Source organism: Salvia splendens, chromosome 10 (assembly GCF_004379255.2).
Source record: "Salvia splendens isolate huo1 chromosome 10, SspV2, whole genome shotgun sequence".
NCBI lineage: Eukaryota > Viridiplantae > Streptophyta > Magnoliopsida > Lamiales > Lamiaceae > Salvia > Salvia splendens.
In genome coordinates this window covers 26,406,413-26,432,248 of record NC_056041.1, presented here as the reverse complement: position 1 = coordinate 26,432,248, position 25,836 = coordinate 26,406,413, and the positions used below count along the sequence as shown (strand labels likewise).

Genomic DNA, 25,836 nt, shown 5'->3' with positions numbered 1-25,836 from the left:
ATGGAAAGTGAAACGTGTGAGTCTCTGGCCTCCAACGTTCAATCAAAGCGGTGATAAGATGGTGGTCAATGTCTTTCGGTTGACCACACCTCAACATCCCGCCGAACCCCATCTCATCTATAACCGCCAAAACACGAGGATTTATGGGAACATCCCATATGATTCCTTCGTATCTTCTACACCGTACGTCTTCCGATGGCACTCCTGCCCATATGTTATTAGAGACGTGTTGTCTCTGCAGATATAATACGGAGGGGTCCTCAGGACCACATAAGAGCCGACGACGAGAAGTTGAAGAAGATGCCATAAATCACCTACACAACATTCATATTCCAAATTAAACAACAAACAAACCTAAACAAATTCAATAATTACAAACAATTTAATACAATATCACAAAATGGAACACCTATATCAAACAATTTACAATACACAACTTCAACATCATAACACAATTCACCTACACAAAAGTAACAGTTCAAATAAACAATATACATCAATTTTCCACCAATTCAACTTACCCAATTTTAGTTTAACCAACCTAACAATTTCAATTTCAACCTAACAATGTACACAAAATTAACATTTCAAACTAAAAAAAGACATTAACCAAAACCCACATAAACCAAATCAATTTGCCCAATTTTTAAGCTATCAAAACCTACGATTTTGGTTTATAATCAAATTTATACACAAATTCACTTAACCCAAACAATCCAACATAATAATCAACACTAACGTCATACAAATAATCCATATGCACAATATTTCAACTCAAATCGCAACACATTACAAACCCTAGCTAAGTCAATTACTCTAATAATGTAAAAGATAAGCATACTAACCGAATAAATTGGACGAATTTGGGGAAAACTAGCACCGATTGATGAATGGAGGGTGAAATCACAAAGACACGGACGAATTTGCGAAGGATTTGGCCGCTGCTAGAGAAAATCGCGAAGTGGGTCTGTGGTGTTAATTTTTCGCGACTGTCTGCTGCTAGTATATGTTTCTGAACAAAGACGCCAATGGTGTTGGCGTCTTTTAGTAAATACGCCGATCAGGTTGGCGTTTTTTACGTTAAACACGCCAATGACCTTGGCGTTTTATTTAGTAATGACGCCATCAAGATTGGCGTGTTTAAATTTAAGTATTTTGATTAAAAATACGAGCAAGATACGGTGCCATTGTAAAACGCCAACTATGTTGGCGTTTTTGCGTATAGACACGCCAATCTCACTGGCGTTTTTACTTATAAACACGCCAACTTCATCGGCGTTTTTCCCATAAATGGAATTGATAACAAAATGGGTACATTTGCGTTATTTTAAAGGCCAAGTGGCCTATATACGCGATTTTCTCCACGTCTTTCTCTCTTCACCTCACTCCATTTTCTCCCAAATACAAAGAATCCCCAAATGAAGAACACCGTCGCCTCCTCAAATTCTCACTCAACGCCGCCGGCTGTCGCACGATTTTGTCACCGCTGTTGCTGTTGAGAGGAAGCAGAGTCACCACTCTCGTTTCTGCCGCGAGAGTCGCCGTCGTTCAGTCACTGCCTCCGTCAGACGCTGGAAGAGCTGCTGCTGTCGCCGCCACTGTGGAGTCACCACCGCCTGGTTGTCGCTGCTGTGCACAAACGCTGCGATCAGCAGCAGTTAGTCCCGATGCTGCTGTTCGGCAGCCCGTACACTCCCAGATCGTCGCCGCAGGGTCAGGCCTCAGCAGGAGACACAGCGCGGTTCGCCGTGCTGCACACTGCCATCGTCGTCACCACTTGATTGTTGTACTACCCCGAACGTGTTCGGGCAGCCGTCGTTCATCACCAATCCAACCCCGAAACCAACCCGAACAGCCCCGCACAACCCCGAAAGATAAGTTCTCATTCAATTATGCTTTCATGAATAACAGCCGTGGGGTTCTATTCGATTGATGTTGGGTTATTGACTGAATTACTTGCCGATTTAATTCCAAGTTAATGGTGATGATATGCAATGTATAACAACAATCATAAGGGAATAGGTTATACCTTCTTTGCTATGAATTTGATTGTGAACTTGGTGGAGCCAAGAGGAATGGCTCCTTGAACTTGGTAGGTTTGAATCTAGTTTGGAATTTGAAATGAGAACGAGGCAGCTCTTCGAACTCTTGGTTTTTGGAAATCAAAAGCTCTTCTACTCCCTTTCTCTCTCGATTCTCTCTCTCACTTTGTTTAGAATTTGTTGATGTGATTAGGGAAGGAGAGAAGTGAAGATGCTAATGTATTGAACTTGGTGACCTTTGATTTTTTTTTAAAGTAAAACCCGAGTTTCACTCAACGAGGGCTTGACATAACTTTATTGATCAAGTACTCAGCCCCTGCATATGTTTTCCCTATGTGCAGGTTGAGGGTGGACGGGGGACGGAGGATGCTGAGCATTTGGACAAGACAGTATTCAATAAATGTTCCGGTTGCTATTGTGTCTTCATACATAGTAGTAGCCAACTCTCAAATGCTTCCGCTATGCCAAGTTTTAAAACTCTTATGTTTCCATAATCTGTTGGACTATTTTTATACAAACTTTGTTGCTTCGTGATTTCAGACTATGATTTGGTAATAAAGTTTCATCGTTTGGTCTACATGTCGTACTCCTTGATTGTTTCCCCTTTCTTCCCCGATTCTTAAATCCCCATTAGTCGCGACCACCGTGCTTTCTATCCCTAGGAAGTGCGGTCGTGACACCCCACCACGCTGCCACCACCCCGGAAGTGGGATCACCGCATCCATTTGCCGGACGAGCCTTTTCTCCTCTCCGGTCCTGCTCGTGCGCAAGAAAGATGGCACTTTTCGTTTCTGTGTCGATTACAGGGCCCTTAATGCCTCCACAACTCCCGACCACTTCCCAATCCCGACAGCAGACGAAGTGTTTGACGAATTGCATAGGGCCCGCATCTTCTCTAAGTTGGATCTTCGTTCCGGATACCATCAGATTCGTATGCACGCCAGCGACGTCTATAAGACAGCCTTCCGGACCCACGACGGCCACTTTGAGTTCTTAGTGATGCCCTTCGGCCTGACCAACTCTCCATCCTCATTTCAAGCCGCCATGAACAATATCTTTTAACCTTATCTTCGTCAATTTGTTATTGTGTTTTTTGACGATATTTTGGTGTATAGTACTTCTATTGAGGAACACACAGATCATCTTCGTCTTGTTCTGGGAATCTTGGGCGACAATCAATTCTTTATTAAGCGGTCGAAGTGCTCATTCGGTGTCGACACTATTGATTACCTGGGCCATATTATTTCGGCAGGAGAGCTCAGAGCAGACCCTTCTAAGATTGCGGCTATGTCGGCTTGGCCTACACCCTCCACGGTCAAACAATTGAGAGGTTTCCTGGGGCTAACTATCGTCAGTTCGTTAAGCATTACTGCTCATTGCAGCCCCCCTCACTGATTTATTAAAAAAAGACTCATTCGCTTGGAACGAAGCGACGGTAGACAACTTTCAAGCACTCAAGCAGGCCATGTGCTCGGCTCTCGTGTTACACTTGCCAGATTTTAGTGCTCCTTTTATCGTTGAGACCGATGCTTCAGATTTGGGGATTGGTGTAGTTCTGTTGTAGGCAGGCCACCCGTTGGCTTATTTTAGCAAAAAATTGGGCCCTAAACGTCGCGTGGCGTCCACTTATCATAAAGAACTCTATGCCATCATCGAGGCAGTACAGAAATGGAGGCAATACCTCTTGGGCAGAGAATTCGTCATCCGCAGTGATCAGAGGAGCCTCAAAGATTTTCTCTCTTAAGTGGTTCAAACGTCGGACCAGCAGTTCTACCTGCGGAAATTAATGGGATATAAATTTACTATTGAGTACAAGTCTGGAGCGTCGAACAAGGTCGCAGATGCTCTCTCCAGATAGCCAGACTGTCCGCCTAACGACACGGCATCGGCGCTGATCCTCTTCGCCAGGCCAGCACTGGAGCTCATCCGTTCGGAAAACAAGACCACCCCAGACCTGCGCGCCCTACACCAGCAGGTCTCGGCTGGAGCTGCTGCTCGACAACTCTCGGTCAGCGACGGCCTGCTCCATTTTAAGATACGTCTCTACCTCAGTCGTCAATCAGGAGCTATTCCGGCAATCTTAGCCGAATGCCATGATTCCCCAACTTCCGGCCATCCGGGCGAGAAACGGACCTTTACCAGGGTCGCTACTTCTTTTTATTGGCCTGGTATGCGTGAGGATATTCGGAAATATTTGGGAGGGTGCTCCACCTGTCAGGCAATAAAGTATGTTCGGGATAAGCCGAACGGTCTCATCCAACCGCTCCCGATTCCTAATTGCGTGTGGGAGGCAGCTTCTATTGATTTCATTGTAGGTTTGCCACAATCTCAAGGCTACACGGCCATCATGGTGGTGGTGGACTGTTTGTCGAAGTACGCACATTTTGGCGCTTTAAAGTCTGGGTTTGAAACACCTCGGGTGGCACAACTCTTTAGTGACACTATGGTCAAGTTACACGGTTTTCCTAAAAAGCTCTTATCGGATCGAGATGTGATTTTCATGAGTGACTTCTGGACAGAATTGACGACTCTCAGCGGCACTAAGCTGCAGTTCAGCACAGCTTATCATCCCCAAACGGATGGTCAATCGGAAGTAAAGAACAGAGCCCTGGAACTATATTTGTGGGCATACACGTTCGATTGCCCTCACAGTAGGTCACAGCTGCTCCCTTGGGCAGAGCTAGCCTTGATCTGCGCGGTCAATGTGAGCATTGGCATGTCTCCGTATCAGGACCTACATGGTCGTGAACCACCAAACCTGTTTGATACATATGCTCGACCGTCGCATAATGCGACGGTGGCCGAATTGGTGGCTGAGGCGAGGAGCTACTGCGGTCTTTGAAAAAATGTCTCCAGCACGCGCAGTTGGCTATGGCGAACAATGCAAACCGCCATAGGAAAGAGGTGGAGTTTTAGGTGGGTGACAAAGTGTGGCTTCGCCTCCAGCCTTACCGACAACACTCCGTGGGCAAACCATTATCAGCAAAGCTGGGACGGCGATTTTATGGCCCGTATGTGATAACTGAACTGATTGGGAAGGTGGCTTACTGTCTGCAACTGCCCACGGATAGCAGAATTCATGACGTCTTCCACGTCTCTCTTTTACGGCAGTTTGACGAGCAACCGCAGTTCACCTATCCGGCGCGGCCAATGCCGACCATTTCGGGTGGACGACCGATAGATACACCAGTCCGCGCGACGGAGAGTCGAGTTGTTCTTTCAAGGGGAGTTCTGCAGGTGCAGTGGCTGGTCTCCTGGGCGTCGGACACGCAACCTTCGTGGAAGCCGGTTGAGGAGTTGGCATGGTATCACCCCAACTTACACCTTGAGGACAAGGTGGTTTCTTTGGGGGGAGGAGTTGATAGGAGCTCGGCGGTGCAGGTGGAACCCGAGCCAAACCAAGATGAGGACATGACTGAAGTCGAGGATAAACCAAGGTCAAGGGGTCGATCATTGAGCAGACAAACCTTGATGAAGAGGTCCAGACCGAAGAGATCCGTGAAGAGACCGGCCCGGTTCGCGGATGAGTGACAAGTTCCCTTAATTGTTTTTTGCATTTTTATTATTATTTCCATATGCTATGCAATTTTGTAAGAATCTTTATTCTCGATATCTTGCTTCATTTGGTAGGATCAAACCCTATCACAAACCCTAATACACTACTAGACAAAAATAAAGTATAATAATAGTTCTGTCGTTTTCTCTCCTTCCATATTTTAAGCCTTGGCATTTCCTTCCAGCTGTGTAGGGTTCCACATCCTCAACACCAACTTGGTAACGTTCTGCATGCTATTTAATGTATTGATATGCATTTAGAGTGATACTGATGGAGGATTACGTATCATAATTTTTTGAAATCTCATTATTTGACCTTTTTATTTAATTTTAATTTACCACACTAAAAACATTGATGATCCCGTTTTTTGTTTGTTGGCACCATTTATTACACAAATAATGGGTTAATTTACCGAGTGTACAATAGTTTTTACACAAACTCAAACGCAAACTCAAATACATTGTTTATCTAAAATCCAAATGTAGAAGATCGTTTGAACGTCCAATCTTGTAGGAAACCGGCGCTGCTACGGTTAAAAATGGCCGCTTCAGAAATTAACAAGAGAAGATCTAACCATTAAAATTTGATTTCCTTCAATCAGAATGATACATAATGAGTCATCAACCTTCTGCTAAAATATCGGGGCAAATCGGACATTGTTTAGACCTCCAATCGTGAAGAAAATTGGACATTGTTTAAATACTCCATGAAATTCATCGGCCTTCTTACCGAGCACTAGTACACCCGTCGATTGTTGTTTGTTTGTTAGTTGTTACTACGAATATAAGATGACTCGATAAAAGTCCTTGGCAAAGTTGCACGAAGCCATATTTCAAGCACTTTACAATGTAGCTCCCTAAAAACCGTCTTTGTGTGATGATACTTGTATTAATTTTTTCTTTAACGAAAGTATTGAATTTAAATAGGGCGTTGGAAATTTTATTAAGTAGCCAAATAATGAATGGAGAGGTTTTACATTGCTGTACACACTTCCAGCCCTTTTGCACCCTAATATAAAACTGTTAAAGGCCGAAAAAGAAAAACAAAAAATGCAGGCTCACTCGAAAGTATATATACTTATATATCAAGAAATCTATCACAGAATTAAAACAAAGAAAAAAGATTCCTAAGCATCTGATGAAGTTGAAGAGTTGGGTTATCTCTAGAGAAATTCTTTGTAGAGATTTCCATGCACACTCTGTTATCTTATCTGCAGGCAATGCTGTAGCAGCTATGAGGTTTCAGAACAATTCTAGAGCTGTCTTTATCTTATCCTGTTTCCATTTCGGCAACTTGTAGAAATCGCTCTTGTTCATCCCGAATTTCGACTTGAAATCTTCTACTGACAAATATGCCTGGACACCAAACACAAACCATCAAACCATCTTTCATTGCAAAAATATAATCCATAAACACGATACGTACCTCTCGCTTAGTGGCATCAATGTCTGGAGCCGGATCAGTGGAATTTGTTCTGAGGCGATCATAAGGATGTGTTGTGAGTCCTTCTTCTTCTTCACCTTCATCTTCCTTCGTATCATCATTTGTTTCGCCTCTAGGCTTGGGAACGTCGCGGCCTGCTCCATAATAAGCATTTTGTTACGGACTCAATGTCCCACATCGGTTGTGAAAACAACTGGTATGGGGTATATAGACTAAATAGGCTCTCCCTCCTAACAGGCTAGTCTTTTGGGCTTTCTCCTGTTTGGTCTGTATCACATTTGTTGGAACCTCGTAGAGTTGTTGATTTGAGGGGAAAACATACCTCTAATGGAGCGAGGGAAGATGAGCTGGCGAGCAGGTCCAGGTTTCTCAAAACCTTTAGTGAGTGCTGCTATGGCTGCTGATCTCTGGTTGGTTGCATCTGGAATCTCCACCGACTTGGGGTAGAGCTTGTTCACCATAGGAGGAGGAGTTGACAGGTTCCTTGTATTAGAACTCTCGAATGTAGACGCTAGAGCACTGAACGCTGGAGATCTTCCTCGTACGCGGTTTCTCTCTGGGGCCACAGACAGGCTTCTAGACCGTTGCTGCGCTTTTTCTGGTGCACCGGATCTCCCAGCCATCCCGACAGGTATTCTCCTTCTTGGTTTCTACCATACATATATACATAAGGGGATATGATCAGTTGATAGCTATCTTAAATTGATAACTGATAACTATGTCAACCATATATATTATTGATGTCAACACGAAGACATTTATTGTATGTCAACTAAATGTAGTTCGACATACATACGTCTTGTGTTGACATCTATAACGTATAACGCAGGTTATTGACATAGTTGTCAGTTATCAATTTAAGATAGTTATCATCATAACAGGACCTTATACATAAGAGTTGAGGAATGCAAGACTTGCTCAGATGATATCAATCAAAGAAATAGCAGAAACTTACTTCCACCGGTGGAGTTCCACCATGTTTGATTATAGCCATTCTTCTTTGGAAAGAGTTACCATGCATCTGTGAAAAAATGAGGTAATGACTATTCATCGATAAATCGAAAGATTTCCCAACGAGAGAGCTGAACTCACTGCACATTTTCTCGAGTCCCAATTGAAGAAACGTGTGAAAAATGCAGGCTCGTTCCCTTCTGTAATAATATATATAGGGGCTTGCTTCGATATTTTTTCGCCAAGAATGTCACGCTCCAGAAATTTCTGCACACGGAAACAAACCAGAGGTTATGAAATTCTGTTTTACTCCCCAACAAAATACCACAAGGCCTTAAGCATACCTCCCCTAGATTTAAAGCATTCTTCTTATTTTTCGTTTCGACCATTTGTCCGATCCAGACATAAATGTCAGAGTGGCAATCGATGATGAATATATCTTCAGTCATAAGATCGTCCTGGTCGAAATTATATACCTCACCCACCTGCAAAAGGGAATCATAACTCATTTTTTCTCTTTTACAAGAAAGAAAGCGGGATTAAGATGTATTCTCCATGAAATACCTTTAGATCTCCTGTGAAGGTGTGACCACAAATGATAAAAGAAACCAGTTAGATGGATTCATCATGGTTAAAAGAAAATGTGTATAATCAAATTCGAAAATAAATATTATGTCATGCCATTGGATGTAGTGCATGAGAATAGATGAGGGTCTCCTTCAGCCACTCTTGTTATTTTCTGCTTTGGATACTCTGATTTTTTTCCACCAATCAGACCCCAAAACTGCTCAGATTCTGCACCTTCTCGTTGAAATCTAGGCTGCACGTCCGGCTGAAAAAATGGTAACAATCCCAGGATAAGTAATGCGGAGTCATGCCACACTTTATACTCCTATTAAAGATGGCTATGAAGAAAAGTACTATCATCAAATCTGCATTTCAAATTCTGGGATATGATATTTGATCAACTAGTATCAAACCTTCAAAATATCCAGCCATCTCTCCGCGAGCTCCTGCTCATCTGTGGTCGTGGAACTTCCCAGCCAGGTCAAAGAAGAGGCACCACTGTTTAGTATGTAACAGTAGGAGGAATTCAACGACGAGCACACCTGAATCAACCGAATAGCGGAAGTGAAGGGCATAGTTTAACTGGAAACAAGGTTTCAAATCCCTTACAAAGAGAGTAAAGACTTACAGGGTCTACTTGTATTGCTTGCATATTATCAGGTCCTGTCCCCTGAATTCGAAAAAACGAAACTCCTTCCTCTGAGTATGTGTCGTCTTGTAGTCCTTTCTGCGCAAGGCTATTCTTGTATCCTGCGCTAAGACCACCCTGGTGATGTGCAGATATTTATATCAACAGCCATTGAAAGAAATTTAAAAACTGCTTATTTGTAGTACTTATTTTTAACCCTAACCTTGAAGATGATGAAGCTCTGGAAAATGGCAAAGAACTGAACTGGCTCGAATCCTTCACAAATGCGAGCCTAGAAAAACACAGCATTGTAAATACGGAGACAGAAGTTAGAGTTCACAGATAACAGAATGATGTCGACATAATATGCCTGAGCTGGGAAGAACTTCATATTCTCAACCATCTTGCTAGCCTGTGCACTTGCTGCTACCCTGTCTTCCTATAGAGAATGAATATCATGGTCAGTATCTCTTTAATAGTATGATTTATTTATTAAAATGAAGTATGCTATTAAGCAACTGAAGATCACCTCAACACTTTTATTTCCAAACCACGTCCCTATAAGATATTCCTCTCTATCTTCCCCAGGATAAGAATATTGGAAGATATAGCAATCACCACTGTAAAACTGTGACTGAGAAGGTCCTTCAAGAATCGTCTTCTGGTTACCATTAACGCTCCAAACCTGAGCGCCGAAAATTCATAAATCAGTAAAACTATAGCGATACTAGGAAAAAGTATAGGAGCTGTTTTCGATCACCTGTAGATCGCCTGTGCAGTCTATATGAGTGTGAGGTTCGTCATCTTGGGGATCTTCTGCTTTCCTAAGACCCTTAACATTCACTCCTTGGCGCTTTAGAAGTTCTAAAAACCATTGTAATCAAGAGCGTAGATTAAAACTTAGCAAACTATAGAAACGAATCTCGATTACAAAAGGCTAATAGACATAGAATGAGAATATATAATCAATCTGGTACATATACTACTCACCTGCTACCTTTCCTTTAGCATCCTGATTTGTGGGGGCGGTTGAATCAGACCACGAATCAAACTTTCCCTTGAACATCACTGTCTCGAAGCCCTCCATCACGCGAACTGTCTGAGCCTCATGCCTGTTTAGTTTTTGCAGTAATTCCTACAAGATGAAATACAGCATTGAGTTACTATAGTGACAGAACTCGAAAATCAAGAAGACGAAAACCTTAGGTAGCTGAAGCAGTGATATTTACATGAACCGTGCTGCTCAGTGTTTTCCGATCCTCAAGAGAAGTACTTTTTCCCACCCAAACAAATACTTCCATCCCGCAATCGAGAACATAACATTTAGTTGAGTCCAACAACTCCTTTGCTAAAGAATTAGCCTGAACAGGTACCGCCTCTCCTTTCTCAATGCTTCAACATTAGAGACTTTATCAGCTTACATGTTAAAATCATCACAGATCAATGGTGCTGTGCATTCTTGGATTAACCGTTTAATACAAACTTATGATTCTATTTTATAAAATAGTTAGTATAGTTGGTGAAGGATTATAATGAAAAGTAAGTACCAGGAAAGCTTAGGATGAGCAATACGAGGACTCTTGGGTGCAGAGTATACTTTCCTCGGAAGTGGAGCAAAGCCACCAAAGATATTCCAAAATTCTCCAGCCGCAGCATCAGCCATTAACTTTCCATCTTCTGCAGTCAAAAAACAAAGCAGATGTTGGCAAACTTAGCCATAGAATGCTAGAGGAAAAGGATGCAAGTAGTAGCATAGTTACCAACAGCTGCTATTTCACATTTCCCATCATGATATGTATCTTTTATATGCTGAACAACTTCCAGTGCTTTAGCCCTCTCTTGAATCGAAGAGTTGGAGCCATTAAACTGAAATATTTTAGACGCTGTATCTAAAATGAAGATGTCATCATGATTTAGAGACGACCGAGCAAAAGGCACCTGTCCTATGATAAAAAGGTGGTGTTAGATGAAAGAACTAATAACAGAACAATGAATCTTCCAGAGAGTATAATGAACAACATTTCTACTCGCCTCGTTCACATTAACGACATGTTTTCCTTTACACACATACAAGCGGTTTGGATGCTCTTCTGGCTCAACATGCTGAAAACCTGAGGAGAATCCACCTTGTTGAGGGATTATACATGGCTTAAAATAGGAAAGGAACTTCTCCGATTCTTGGCCTTGTACTTCACGATACTGAACAGCACGCCCACCAAGTGCTACATCTAGCTCGACCGTCTTGATGGCAGCCACACCAGCTTCATCCTAAATAGGACAATTTATCAAAAAACAAGGAACGGTTTGAACCAGACGAGGTAGATTCATGGACAGTGATAAAACTAAAATACTTACCTGGCTAGTTTCTTTACCCAGCCAATAGTGAAGATCATGACGAAGGGCGCCACTCTTCAAGGCAGTCGTCTATGGAAAGGAGACAGAGTTAGGAACAAACAAACTTCTCCATCATAATAACATAAAAAGGAGAGAGAGAGAGAGAGAGAGAGAGAGAGAGAGAGAGAGAAATGTCCAGGTGGTATTGTGCTCATGATTGAGATAAAAATTTCTGTGACCTCTTGCAAGTACATAAGAATCACCAGTGAATAAATTTTCGTGCTCACATGGAAAATTTCCAGTGAAAAGGAAAATTTACTAGAAAGGAAAATTTGCTAGAAATGAAATATTAAAAGTTACCTTTAGAATCACATAAGAATCACCAGTGAAAAATTTTCCATGTGAAGATTGTGAGACTGCAACAGGATGAAAATTTTCAATCCGCCAAATCTCAATCCCTCTATATGAAGTCAAGGAGACAAGGACATGTACATACTGATAAAAAAACATAAGCTCTGAATGATTGTGTAAGTAGAAGTATATTATTTCCCGCTGTATAAATTTCTAATAGTCCACATATAATAGACTCTACTTAATGGGCCATAACCCCCCTTTAGCTGACAGAAATGATCGAACACTGTAATCAAAATTTCATGGTCATATACAGGAAAGTTCGATTTTATAGAATCAGGATACGCTTTGTGTCCTGCCCCTTGTAAAGCAGGATCCAAATCCTTTATTGTAATAGACATAGTGTCCTCCCAGATCCTCCAAATTTGTTGATTGTGGAAGTCTTCCTGAGAAGATAACGAAAAAGATTGATTATTCGTTAATGTACTCTATTTTTCATATTTACTAAGATGGAAACACAAATTTGCATTACCTAATAATAGCTGATGATATGAATAATGGATCAGCAACACAACAAAAGACTAATATCCAGACTTGATTTATCATTCTAAAAGGTTAGCAATGGCATAAATTGTAGAAACTTCATCATTTCCCCCTTAGGATAGAACACAACTTTCTAAAAAACACCTAATTTCCACTGGAATTGTCTCGTTGTGGTGATTTAGAACCTCTCTTTTGAGTTACAAAGTGATAAATCTCTGTGGTAAACAACAGTATATACCAAAAGGCACTAATTATCACGCATTTTTTTAAATTCCCCAAATCATCCAGCGTGAATAGTTACATTCATATACAAAGGCAAAATTGAGCAGAAAACTAAAATAGAAACGAGAAACAAAGGAATGGTAATCACCTTATATCTGTCGAGGGAAACGAATCAAACAGGAACTCAATTATTAAGATAAAAATTGCCAAAACTGGTAATGTGAAGCATGCATGATTTTTGGAAGGGGGCGTGCCTATCTATAAATAGAAGCCCCTCTGAATCGAATAATCAGCTCTGAAAATTTAATCGTCATTTTTCCAAAGACGAACATCGATTGAAGCTACGTTTTGGAGTGGTAAAGATAAATGAATTTGGGGTTGCAATTGGAGGAAATTTCTTGAGTGAGTGTGGATTTTGGGAAATTTTGTTGACATAATTGTGTGGAATTGGATTGTATGATGGTGAAGGAATTGAATTCCGAATTTGGGGGAATGGAAGAGATGGGTGAGGAGGGCGTATAGCCTCCTTCATTCATGCATGGCCACCAAGATGAATCAAGCTACCTGCTTCACTGCTTCTCCTCTTTATTTATTTTATCGTTATTTTTTTGTAAAGGAGATTCTTTACTCCTTGTATGGTTATTTTTTAAAGAAATAAACTCTCGGTTCTGCATTAATATGTTAAAGTTCAAATAATAAATAAATACTCCATAATGTTGAGTGAAAACAATAAAATAGAAAGAGGATAAGTAAATAAAAGAGAAAGAAAAAATAATACTTTTTGAAAAAAATGAAAATGACTCTATTATATTGAAACATTTAAATATAAATAAATAAAAGATTCTTTTAACGCAAAACGGAGAAGTAAATACTTCTTTCGTCCTATCAAAATCGAAACTTGTGGGACGACAAGAGTTTTAATAAACAATTGGTAAATTATGAGAGATAGAAAGAAAAAGCTAATTTGAAAGATTTTATCTCATAATTGTGGGACTCAGTGATTAGTTAAGGAAGGAATAGATTGTTGGATATGTGGTTCCTTTGTTAAATAATGAAATAAAAGTGGATAAAAGTGTGAGAAACATGAATAGTGTATGGCATTCCTTAGTTAAGGAATGTCATTGTGCATGCTCTAAGGCATGGCCACTGTTTCCAACTAATGTAATCTCATGGAATGACTCGGAAAGAGGTCGAAAACACGAATAGAATGCGGATCAAGTTATATGGAATGATAACCGAACCGATTGGATCAGTTAGCAAATGTCGTTGCCACTTAATCAATGCGATCTAGCTCTCTCCCTTTCCGCCTTGCCAAAGTAATTTATAACTCCCAATTTTACACAACTTTAACAGTAAAGCGGCAAGTTCAGGGTCGATCCCAGAGAGAAGTTGGTATGTCGAGTGTGTGAGTAGTGAACAGGGGGGTTGGCTGCTGCCACGCTTTAACTTGGGAGTTTTTAACTACTGGTTTTAATCTAGACAGAATTAAACTAGCTAGCTTGATCAATGGAAATTTAACTACTGGATCAAGTGAATTGCAAGTAATAACAGAAAAGTAAATGCGCGGATTAAAAGCGAAAATAACTTTGATTAAACTAAAAGTTGAGTACAACGTGAAATTTAAACTAAGCTAACACTTTGGATCTAAGAAAGCGGTAAAAACTGAGAAAAATCTCAGCGGGAAACTTAAGATAACACTAACAGAAATGAGTATTCTACAGCGCTCCATTTCGGTCGCCCTTTAAACTAAGCTATCTAACTAAGCTAGAGAACTGAACTAAACTAAGCTAGAGAGCTGAACTAAACTAAGCTAGAGAGTTGAACTAAACTAAATAACTAAGCTAAGCTAAACTAGACGGAAAGTAAAGTCTCGGATGCCTTCTTGTGGTGGCACACCCTCTATTTATAAGCTCGATTCGGCCGCCAGCTGAATAACGATCTTGACAGGGAATATTCGCTCATTCTGAGAGTGAGCGACTCATTGATTGCTACGTGTTGTTCTTCTAAAATGACGACTCTTTTTGGTAACAGATTCGTGACTCGGCTCCGTCCTTGCGTTTCATATTCCAGCACGTGTCCCCTTCTAGAACGTCGTCCTTGATAACAGAATGGTGCGCTATATCTAGCTCATTTCCTCACGTGTTCTTCTTCTAGAAGCCAGCGGTCCCCTCCTAACTGCTTGATCGCTTCCCCTTGATCAACTCCCCCGATTCTTGGCCTTTTTTCGCCTTTTGTACTTGCTTGATCAGTTCGGTCTTGCTGCCTTGGTTAAGTGGTATTTCTGCACATTTAACACTTGTTTTGCGCGATAACCCGATCAAGTAGCATGTATTTCACCCTTAAACTGATGCATGAAATGAGCCTTATCAAGCTGTTCACACTTAAAACATACTTGTCCTCAAGTATAAAGAAAAATAAAAGAAAAAGATAAGGCAGATTTCAGGCTATCAGAAATGAGTATTCTGCATCGCTCCATTTCGGTCGCCCTTTAAACTAAGCTATCTAACTAAGCTAGAGAACTGAACTAAACTAAGCTAGAGAGCTGAACTAAACTAAGCTAGAGAGCTGAACTAAACTAAATAACTAAGCTAAGCTAAACTAGACGGAAAGTAAAGTCTCGGATGCCTTCTTGTGGTGGCACACCCTCTATTTATAAGCTCGATTCGGCCGCCAGCTGGATAACGATCTTGACAGGGAATATTCGCTCATTCTGAGAGTGGGTGACTCATTGATTACTACGTGTTTTTCTTCTAGAATGACGACGCTTTTTGGTAACAGATTCGTGACCCAGCTCCGTCCTTGCGTCTCATATTCCAGCACGTGTCCCCTTCTAGAATGTCGTCCTTGATAACAGAATGGTGCGCTATATCCAGCTCATTTCCTCACGTGTTCTTCTCCTAGAAGCCAGCGGTCCCCTCCTAACTGCTTGATCGCTTCCCCTTGATCAACTCCCCCGATTCTTGGCCTTTTTTCGCCTTTTGTACTTGCTTGATCAGTTCGGTCTTGCTGCCTTGGTTAGGTGGTATTTCTGCACATTTAACACTTGTTTTGCGCGATAAACCGATCAAGTAGCATGTATTTCACCCTTAAACTGATGCATGAAATGAGCCTTATCAAGCTGCTCACACTTAAAACATACTTGTCCTCAAGTATAAAGAAAAATAAAAGAAAAAGATAAGGCAAATTTTAGGCATGGTTTACTTATTTCACTAGTAAAGGAAAACGAAAAGAAAAACAAAACTTTAAGATAAAAACACGTATTCACATGCATGCATTAGACCGAATAATTTTCCAACAATCATACCCGAGGTCGAGGTCAATCCATTTGTTAGTAGCTTGTGTTCCTTCTCTTTCGCCTTTGCTTGATCAAGGTGTCAGCTTGTCAAGATTGCTCAATTTAAAAACTACTGTTGGATTCACTCAGTCACTCCTTTCTCACCAGAGATGTTAGGACTGTTCACTCGGTGTTGCCACAAATTTAACACTTTGAATCGGACTACACAAGATAGTTCCTTAAGGTCTTTGTTTTGTGTTGTAACAGGGCTCAAGGGTAGTAACGTGTTAGGTTAGGGTCCTAGGGGTTATAAGTTTAAATATAAAATTTTTAAAGAAAAATCACATGAGTCGAAAGGCCAAAGATTTGACTAAACTCGCTGGATTAGAATTGGGATATTTATTTCTTGGTGCTCCCTCTTGGTCAGATTTCGACCTTTAGTCTTATAACCTTCGGCTTATTATTATTTTTACTTTTGATTTCCTGGGTTAGGTTACAACTATTTCCTGCCCTTTCTCTTTTTTTTTTCTTTTCATATGATCAACCTGATTGTCTAACTTGATCAACCCGGCTACCCTTTATTCCGACCATTCTTATTGCTATCCCCCTTTTATTTCCCTTGACAAACTTCATTTCTTTGACCATCTTTCCTCATGTGATATGAAACTTTGAATTTGGTTTTAAGGCTTCAAAGAAAGGGAAAGAGTGTATGGGCTCGAATTGGCTACTAGGGGGTGCCTTAACTAATGAGGCGAGTTTGTGGAACGAAAGAAGAACACGGCTCAAATGGTTAAGTCCTAATGTCTTTAGTCATTACTACTTGTGCAATTTTCATCTCAATATTAAAAGTCAGCCTCTCGTAATTTTTCTTTTGTAAAAATAGTAGAAAGTGTTCTACTTTTGGCTTATAACTCACATATAGAGAGGCTTCACAGTTGGTTTAGAAATTGAGCGTTTCCATCATACTTGCGTCATTCAAATTGATCAAGTTTTTGCAATCAAGTTTTACATGTGAGCATACTGAATCCTTTTTCTAACTCTCCCAAAAAGTAATCAAGTCTTCCATTTATCCAATTTCATGCATACTGTCTATCTATTACTACCTGGAATTTGTTATTTTTGAGAAAAATTTTAGCATGTATGATTTTATTGTAACTAACCCGTCCCCCCTCCCCACTGCATATGAACTCGTCCTCGAGGGACTGGATGCAGTGGAAAGATGGGTTAGGTACAGGCGGAGGCATAACAACAATCAAGGGAACTTCTCACACTTAGACCAGACACTGGGCTAAGTGTGAGGCAGTGCCAGCAATCAAAATATGCTAATAACCACACAAAAAATAAAACAGATATAGGCAAAACAGAGAACAACTTCCATAAACTTCTCACACTTAGTCCAGACACATGACTAAGTGTGAGAACGGAGTCAAAAACACAATTTATACAAAGAAACAGGGTTAAGGGTGATACTACTGCCTTCTAGATTGTTGAATCAGGGGAATGTTACGCGCCTTCCTTATCGCCTCCATTACACAGGCCTTCCTTATTGCTTCTAAGACTTCGTGTTTATCGGAGCTCCTCCTCCTTGGTATATTTTTTATTCTTTTTTCCTTCGGGGGGGGGGGAGGGAAGCATGCTGGCAGCGTTAGCAAGCCTACTACCTTGGTTGGTATGGTGGCCCGTACTAGCGGAAGGAAGGATATTTTCTTCCCCCTTCCTCTACTCTCTTCCTCTGCTCTCCACAGTCTTGCTTGCTGCCTTGAACCCTCAGCTTCAAGAAGTAACTGGTTCATTGTCTGGTGGCGCGTCCTTCTCGGGATGGAGTCTTCCTCTATAGTCGATGAGAGGTTAAATTTTGCCTCCTTTCGTCGTAGAAGGAGGTCACTGGGACGAGGCAGCCCTTCTGTTGGTGGTGGTGGAGCAGGGTCTTTAGACCGAGAAATTCTTAGGCGAGCTTTTAGGGCGGTGTAAATCTCCACGGGGTCAGTGCCGACGGGAAAACTTCTGAGCACAGAGTCCACACGCCCTATGTCAGTCGGGTTTATATATTCGAGTGGGCCGATGAATCTAGGGGCGATAATGGTGTTTTGGTGATTGGTGGACTCGGTGGTGAAAAGGATCTCTGATTATTACTATTGAAACCGGCCCCTGAAGAAAACGAGGAGGTATTGGAGGTCTCGAGTTGATTGCCCTGAATTTCTTTCTGATTATGTTTGCTGGTGACTTGAATTTGGAGAGAATTAGATGAAGATAGCACAAGGGTTCTGAAGGCAGTTGATAGAAATTGAGATTCGGAAAACCCCCTTTTATACTCAAACTCCGACTGTTGAGATCCCTGCCTATTGAGATCTCTGTGACTTTTCGCGTACTGGCGCGCCTTTTCAGAATGCCAGATGGCAAAGCTTCTCCGATGCGCTTCCTTCCTCTCTCCAGGTCGTCCTTTCATTTCAACAATCGGCGCCACCTGACACCTCTCTAATTACTGCGCATGTCTTATCATCACCTACTCTTATCAACTCAATCACTGCACCACCAATTAAATTCAATTTGCACTGATCACGTGGAACATTAAATCCCGATGGCAGCTCACATAATTCCACTTGATCAGTTCCTTTCCTCCACTTCCGACTTTTTTATTAACTAAGAAAAACTTGACACACTAAAAAAAACTATTTACACTAACAAGGATTTGACCGGGTCTCCTTGGAATGTCACTTGATCAGATTAAGAGATTTAAAATTTGTCGCTTGATCAAGCAGACTATCCATGAATACCCGATCACTCCTTCTACCTGTCAATGGTTGAGATTGGGGAAGGTTAGTGGAATTTCTTCCACCACTCCCACTTTGGTCTTGTCTCTGTAGGGCTCAACACGAGGACCATTCACCTCGAAAAAGAACGAACTGGGGGTGTCTCCTTGGTGCGTGCTCGCCTTGATGGTTTCAGGATCTGCCCATTCTGAATTTCGCTTCCCTGTCATTAGTTTGATTTGACTCTGGAATGGTAGCTTCCTCTGTTTACCGATGAGTTCTTCCCTTCTTGAGGAGAAGTTGGTCACTTCCTTTTTTTCGTGGATGGGTGCATGCATAAATTCGGATTTATTTCCATCGGGTTTGCTGATTTCCACTTGACGCCTTCTTCGCCCAGCCTCAGTTTTTTTCTTGATTGTACCTCATGTTCATGCAGACTTGGTTCAACTGGACTGTGATACGCCTGGTCGGGCATGTCCTTGAGGGCATTTGGCGATTCAGGTAGTTGCCTTGTAAACGAGGATTCCTTCTTCAGCATTCCTTTTAATGGAGAGGCTTGGTCAGGTGGTCTCTCGACCCTTCTTGGTTGAGTAATCTCTCTTGCCTCGGCTGGTTGTGACGGCTGGCAAAATTCCATAATTGCCCTTCCAATGGCTTGATCATCCATTGCTCCAGTCACTGTCGTATCAAACCATTCTGTTGCCTCTCTCTTCAGCTGTTCATCTTCAGTGTAACCAGAGGATGGCTCTTCGAAGGGTTCCTTTTTCGAATACTCCTGTTTCCGAGGGCTGATAGCGTTTACTGTTTGTATGCTATCTCTGCCCTGTGACTTTTTTGCCGTTTCATTAATGCCGACCGTAAGTCGCTCTCCTTTAAACTCCAGATTAATTGTCCCATGGCGGACGTCAATGACAGTGTTGGCGGTGGATACGAAAGGTCTCCCCAAAAGGATCCCAATAGATTCCTCTGCTCCTGGTTCCGTCATTTTTATAACAAAGAAGTCGGCGGGATACATGAATTTGTTCACCTTGACGATTTCATCTTCCAGAACTCCCTCGGGGTAAATGCAAGACCCGTCTACTAGCCGTATTTCCATATTGGTTTTGAGGAGCTTAGCATTCTCCAGCCTCTTGTATATAGAATAGGGCATAATATTGATGGAAGCCCCTAGGTCGCACATTGCGTGCTCCATTTGAACGTTTCTGATGGAAATTGGGAGCGTAAATACCCCTGTGTCAGTTCTCTTGGAGGGAAGATCACTAGGTTGGATCATACCGGTCACTTCCTCTGCTTCGACCTTCCTCCTCTTTTCAACACCCTGTTCACAGATGTTTGACTCTTCTTTCGCTATGACTTGATCAAGGGCTCTGGATTCAAGGCTTTTATTAAGACTTGTCCTGGATACTGGAAATCTTGCAGTTGAGCTCTGATAAACTCCTTCTGACTTCAGAGAGACTGTGTTGACATTCTCTTGCCCTGCTGGAGGTTGCACTGTAGCCGGAATCTTTCCTTCATTACCTCTTAGCTCGCCCAGTGACATGACGACCTGAGATAACTGCTTCGTAAGCATTTCTAATGCAGCTCTCTGTTCTCTCTGGGCTACCTGCATTTCTCGCACAACATCATGGGACTGGTGTGGAATCATATCCCCTAGACCTTCATTTTGCTGCCTGTTATTTCTCTGATTAAATCGGCCTCCTCCATGGCCTTGCTGGTAAAAATCGGAAGACCCATACTGCTCTGGTTGGTTCTGGGACAGATGATTTTGTTAGTTTCCTTGGAAGTACTGTTGGTTCCCTTGGGATTGCTGGTTTCCCCTATGGTACTGCGGGACATAACTCACCATTTGATTACTTGGTTGCCTACCCTGGTTGCTATACTGAGGGGCTTGGTGTTGGTACCCTCATTCTCCTTCCTGTTGTCGGCTTGACCAGTTAGGCTGTCCTCCACTTGACCAGTTAGGTTGTCCTCCACTTGACCATTTCCCTTGAGGTCCACTTGACCAACCTGTCTGACCTCCTTGCATTCTATTTCCTCTAGTGTTTGGTATATCCAAGATTTGAGCTAGCCAGTTGGACTGCCCGTCAGAGGGCTGTACCTGTTGTGGTTGGCTTTGATTTTGATCAGTCCATCTGAAGTTAGGGTGGTCCCTCCACGGAGCATCTCTTTGCTTCCCCTGGATCCAGTTGACATTTGTGTTCCAGTGGCCTACGACGTTTACTTGCTCTACCTCAGTGGGAAACTCGCAGTAATAGTAATGATGCTCTTCTGGCGGTGGCGGCTGCGGCACATACTGTGTCTCCTTCGGTGCAGGCGGTGGCGGCGGTCTCGTTTTTTCTACTGCTTCCAGCAGTTTCTTCTCCATTTGCTCAAATCGAGCCTCCAGCTTTTCATCGTTGCGCGCCTCAGCTGCGTGCACTGCCCTCTTCTGTACTGCCCTCGAGATGTTTCGTACGACCGCTTAGCCTCAATCAGCCTCTCCAAAATATTCTTAGCTTGGCTAAAAAGGGTTTTTGAGAAATCCTCTTGTGTTGCGAGGTTGAGGTCGTTCTTGCTGTCCACCGTGAGTCCGCCATAGAAGATCGAGTAGATCTCCTTCTCTCCCAGCTTGTGGTTAGGGCATGCTTAAAGCAGCCCTTGGAACCTATCCCAGTACTGGCCGAGGGGCTCGTCATACTCCTGTCTGGCTTCTGTAATTTCCCTTTTTAGGGTACTTGTTTTTTATGTTGGAAAGAAACGATCGAGGAATATCATACGGAACTCAGCCCACGTCCTGATGGATCCTTCCGGCAGCCTTGACAGTCAGACACCCGCATCGCCCTTCAAAACGAAGGGAATAGCCTTAAGCCTGTAATCTTCGGACGTGGATCCAACTGGCACGGGCTGAATATCACAGTATCTGCAGAATTCTTCCAGGAAAGCATACGGACATTCCTTCGAAAGGCCATAGAAATGGGACAAAATGGCCAGTACCCCTGATTTGATTGTGATGGTCCGCATTCCAGGAGTAGCGGCGATGGCATGTGTGGGCTCTCTCTCATCATGAGCGTGTAGAGAGCCGATTCCCGAGTCGTCGGCGACAATGGCCATCTCTGCTTCCTTTCGTTCTGGTGGTGATGGTTGTGTTTTCTGCTCGGTGGCTGCTGCTGCTTCTAATACAGCTCTGCGACGAGTGATGACAACGCCGGCTTCCTGGACTCTGCACTGAGTGTTAGTTCTTCTGTATATCAAGGGATGATTTCAGTAATCGCATTGGTGGTACCTTCTCATCAACAGCATGAAATAAAACAAAAAAAATGAGAAACAAAATTATATACACCTTATCACTACGCACAAACATAAAGTAACACCATGCTTCCCCGGCAACGGCGCCATTTTGGAAGGACTTGGAAAGAGGTCGAAAACACGAATAGAATGCGGATCAAGTTATATGGAATGATACCGAACCGATTGGATCAGTTAGCAAATGTCGTTGCCACTTAATCAATGCAATCTAGCTCTCGCCCTTTCCGCCTTGCCAAAGTAATTTATAACTCCCAATTTTACACAACTTTAACAGTAAAGCGGCAAGTTCAGGGTCGATCCCAGAGAGAAGTTGGTATGTCGAGTGTATGAGTAGTGAACAGGGGGGTTGACTGCTGCCACGCTTCTAGACAGAATTAAACTAGCTAGCTTGATCAATGGAAATTTAACTACAGGATCAAGTGAATTGCAGGTAATAACAGAAAAGTAAATGCGCGGATTAAAAGCGAAAATAACTTTGATTAAACTAAAAGTTGAGTACAACGTGAAATTTAAACTAAGCTAACACTTTGGAATCTAAGAAAGCGGTAAAAACTGAGAAAAATCTCAGCGGGAAACTTAAGATAACGCTAACAGAAATGAGTATTCTGCAGCGCTCCATTTCGGTCGCCCTTAACTCTTTAAATATCATTTTCTTAAATATCATGTCCCAAAAGAATTGTTTCACTTATGATGTCACATAAAGTATCAGAAAGGATGTGAATTATTTTAATGGGACAAATCAAATCAAAATAAAAACAGTGTCCATTTTTATTATATGAAGGGAATATAAATATAGATAGACCAAAACATTCTTTAATTAAAATTACTCATTTATTTTGGAGTGATACTAAACCATCCTATTGTAAAACCATAAAGACCAATATTAATAAAAACAGAGCATATAATGGCAATGCAATGAAATTAGCAAATTATTTTAGACTATTCTATATGTCCTTTTATGTCACCAAGAGACTAGGGTTATCAACTCGGTCGGACCCCGACCAAGGCCTAGTATGGGCCGGCCAAGACCCGATCAATCATTGAAACGAAGCGCGCCTAGGCCAGAAACATTGGTTGAAATGGGCTCTGGTTGGGCCAATTTGCAAACCCAGGCCCAGCCCAGACCCAAGATCATTTCAAGCCCAGGCTAGGCCCGGGACCAGCCTAGGCCCAGCCCAAGCCCCAGGTCCATCAGAGGCCCAAGTTATATAATTATATTTTTTAATTTAATTAGGTAATTAACCACAATGGATATTTATCTATTCATGTCTGTCATCTTGTGCATGAGACATGTTAATCTTTTCTATATCATTCCAATTTATCGGGTGTCTTCGAATGGACTCAAAAAGTAATAGCCTAATATCTACACAAGTTTTCAACCAAATCATGAATGCAACATTCAATCTTGACTACATCTATTATTTTTCTTAAATTATTTATCCAAAATTAAAAAAAGATGGATCTAGAATTTATCTTTAAAAATATTACGTATTCAAATCTGAATATTTGATGGATAGTTATAGAATTTTTTAAATTTGTTAGTTTGTTAGTTCATATACTTCTAATTTTAAAAATACAACCAACTCATATGTCATCATCTACTAATAAAAGTAACAATATTGGCTATTCCTTTAATTACGCACTTACTTTTAGATAGAATAAAGAACATTGAAAAATAATGTTAATACAAAGTCAGTAAATGAACTTAAACAAGTCATATATGGGTCTGTGCTGGGGCGAACCTAGCAAGTCATATATTTTATTTTTTCATATAATATTTTTAGCAGCTCCAATCCATACCAAAATCATGTACTTGGTGTCCAATAATTCCTTTTACTTTACTTTGTTTTATGGTAATCATACACTCCCTGATAGACGTCCCCTTTGGGATTCACAGATTGAGTTTGTACCAAAGGATGAGCCGACTCTTGTGAGTGGAGACTTCAACAACATTATGACGGACAATAAAAGAGTTGGAGACAATGTACTATCTAAGTATGAAGTTAAGAATAAGGTTTATACATGTGCACTGCTCGGACTTACAGATGTTATGTCCACATGCTACCGTTTCACATGGTCGGAAGGAGGCATCTTGAGCAAAGTTGATCGAGTAATGGTTGACGAAGCATGGTATTCGAATGGGTACATGGCCACAACATAGTACCTGCCGGCAGGGGCCTATACTGACTGACCACTTCCCGGTGGCTACCACTTTGTTCGGTAACATCACCTCTTACCCCAAGCCATTTAAGTACTTTAACTTTTGGCTCAAACATGAAAAGTTTACCGAGCTCATGGAAGAGAAATGACCAACATTTGTTGACGGAATGGCCCAATACAAGCTAGCTGAGTGGTGCAAACTTTTCAAATCACACCTCAAAGCCTTCGATTTCCAAGAGTTCAGCGACTTATCCAATAGGGTAAAAGTAGCTATAGAGAAGCTTGAAGAGCTACAAAATCATGCGGATAACAATGCAAACGTGGAACTGAGGGATCAAATCAAGTGCCTAGGGAAAATTGTGGCATATCTTGCCGAATCCGAAAGATCCTACTTAAAACAGAAAGTAAAACTCAAGTTCTCACTACTAGTGATCGGAGTACATCTTTCTTCTACTCCTTTGTCAAGAGAAATAACTCAAAAGAATTACATTGTTTTCCTCTATAGGAACGACAGTTTGATTATTAGGGATCAAACAAAGATGATCCGAGACTTCGTGGAGTACTACACTTCACTCTTGGGAACGAAGAAGGAAGCCGAGCTCATTGATGAAGGAGTGATTAGAGAAGGGCCCACTGTGAGCGAAGGGGACAACAAAGATCTGATTCGAGAGGTCACAGACGAAGAGATCAAGGAAGCGCTCTTCGATATTGGCAATGAAAAGGCCCTTGACTTTACGACTACTCGCCAGTCTTCTTCAAGAAGGAATGGGGTAGAGTTGGCCATGAAGTCATTGGTGTAGTTAAGGAATTTTTCACCATTGGCCGGCTACTCGGGAATCTAAATACAACAGTGGTGAGCCTGATACTAAAGACGACAATCACCCTAACATTTGGGGACTTTAGGCCTATTTCATGCTGCAATGTCATCTACAAGGTCATTACCAAGATCTTATTAGGGAGGATGCTACCGTTGTTGAGCAAGCTGGTTAATGTCGCTCAACCAGCATTCGTACCAACGAGGAACATCATGGACAATATCCATTTGGCTCAAGAGTTGATGCGTGGATATGCAAATTAGAAGAACCCCTATAGATGCACTATTAAAATTGATCTACGCAAGGCCTACGACACGGTGGATTGGGAGTTTATCCGTACGATTCTCAATGGATTAAACTTCCACCCAAAGTTTATCTATTGGGTGATGCAATGCATTACTACTCCTCGGTTCTCAATTACTATCAATGGTAGTCCGCATGGATTCTTCGCTTGCAAGAGGGGTATCCGACATGGTGATCCCATGTCGCCGACTCTCTTCGTCATTTACATGGAGTACCTGTCTCGTTTGCTTGCGGCCCACACGACCTACATTAACTTTAACTTCTATGCAAAATGTGAAGAATAATGAGTGGGAATTAAGTGGATGACCAAGGAAAGGCACGAAGCACGTAGAATCAGCAGATCACCTCTTCTTCAAATGCTAGAAAACAAGGGAGGCATGTAGAGAAATTAAGGGATGGCTCGTGCAACATGCCTCCTTGATGGAGTTATTTTTGACCCATTTCAGTAGATCTGACACAAGCCTCCTTGATGGAGTAATTTTTGACCCATTTCGGTAGATTTGACACCTCTACAAAATTGTGGTTTTTCTTTTCCGAGACAATCAGTATAAGAATCTTTTGTATGATAAGCAACAGACCGAGGGTTAAGGGGTCGCTTGCTCGATACTATCA

The 25,836-nt window shown here is 41.8% G+C and overlaps 1 protein-coding gene and 1 non-coding gene across 2 annotated transcripts; both read right to left on the bottom strand.

Moving 5' to 3' along the window:
- Window positions 1-6,510: 6,510 nt before the first annotated feature.
- LOC121750789 (villin-4-like) lies at window positions 6,511-13,238 on the bottom strand. The gene is made up of 23 exons (XM_042145398.1): window positions 12,786-13,238; window positions 12,218-12,318; window positions 11,882-11,981; window positions 11,543-11,611; window positions 11,219-11,455; window positions 10,948-11,125; window positions 10,735-10,864; window positions 10,417-10,579; window positions 10,178-10,322; window positions 9,948-10,051; window positions 9,717-9,872; window positions 9,558-9,626; window positions 9,411-9,479; window positions 9,188-9,325; window positions 8,973-9,101; window positions 8,674-8,824; window positions 8,557-8,567; window positions 8,337-8,477; window positions 8,134-8,259; window positions 7,997-8,062; window positions 7,364-7,691; window positions 7,024-7,175; window positions 6,511-6,953 (listed from the first exon to the last, which is right to left on the bottom strand). The coding sequence occupies exons 2-23, from the start codon at window positions 12,271-12,273 to the stop codon at window positions 6,840-6,842; spliced, it is 2,832 nt and encodes a 943-aa protein (XP_042001332.1). The 5' UTR covers window positions 12,274-12,318; window positions 12,786-13,238; the 3' UTR covers window positions 6,511-6,839.
- A 9,948-nt stretch (window positions 13,239-23,186) lies between these two features.
- On the bottom strand, window positions 23,187-23,287 carry LOC121753453. Its single transcript, XR_006040429.1, has one exon. It is a non-coding gene; the product is annotated as a U6 spliceosomal RNA (small nuclear RNA).
- Window positions 23,288-25,836: the final 2,549 nt, after the last annotated feature.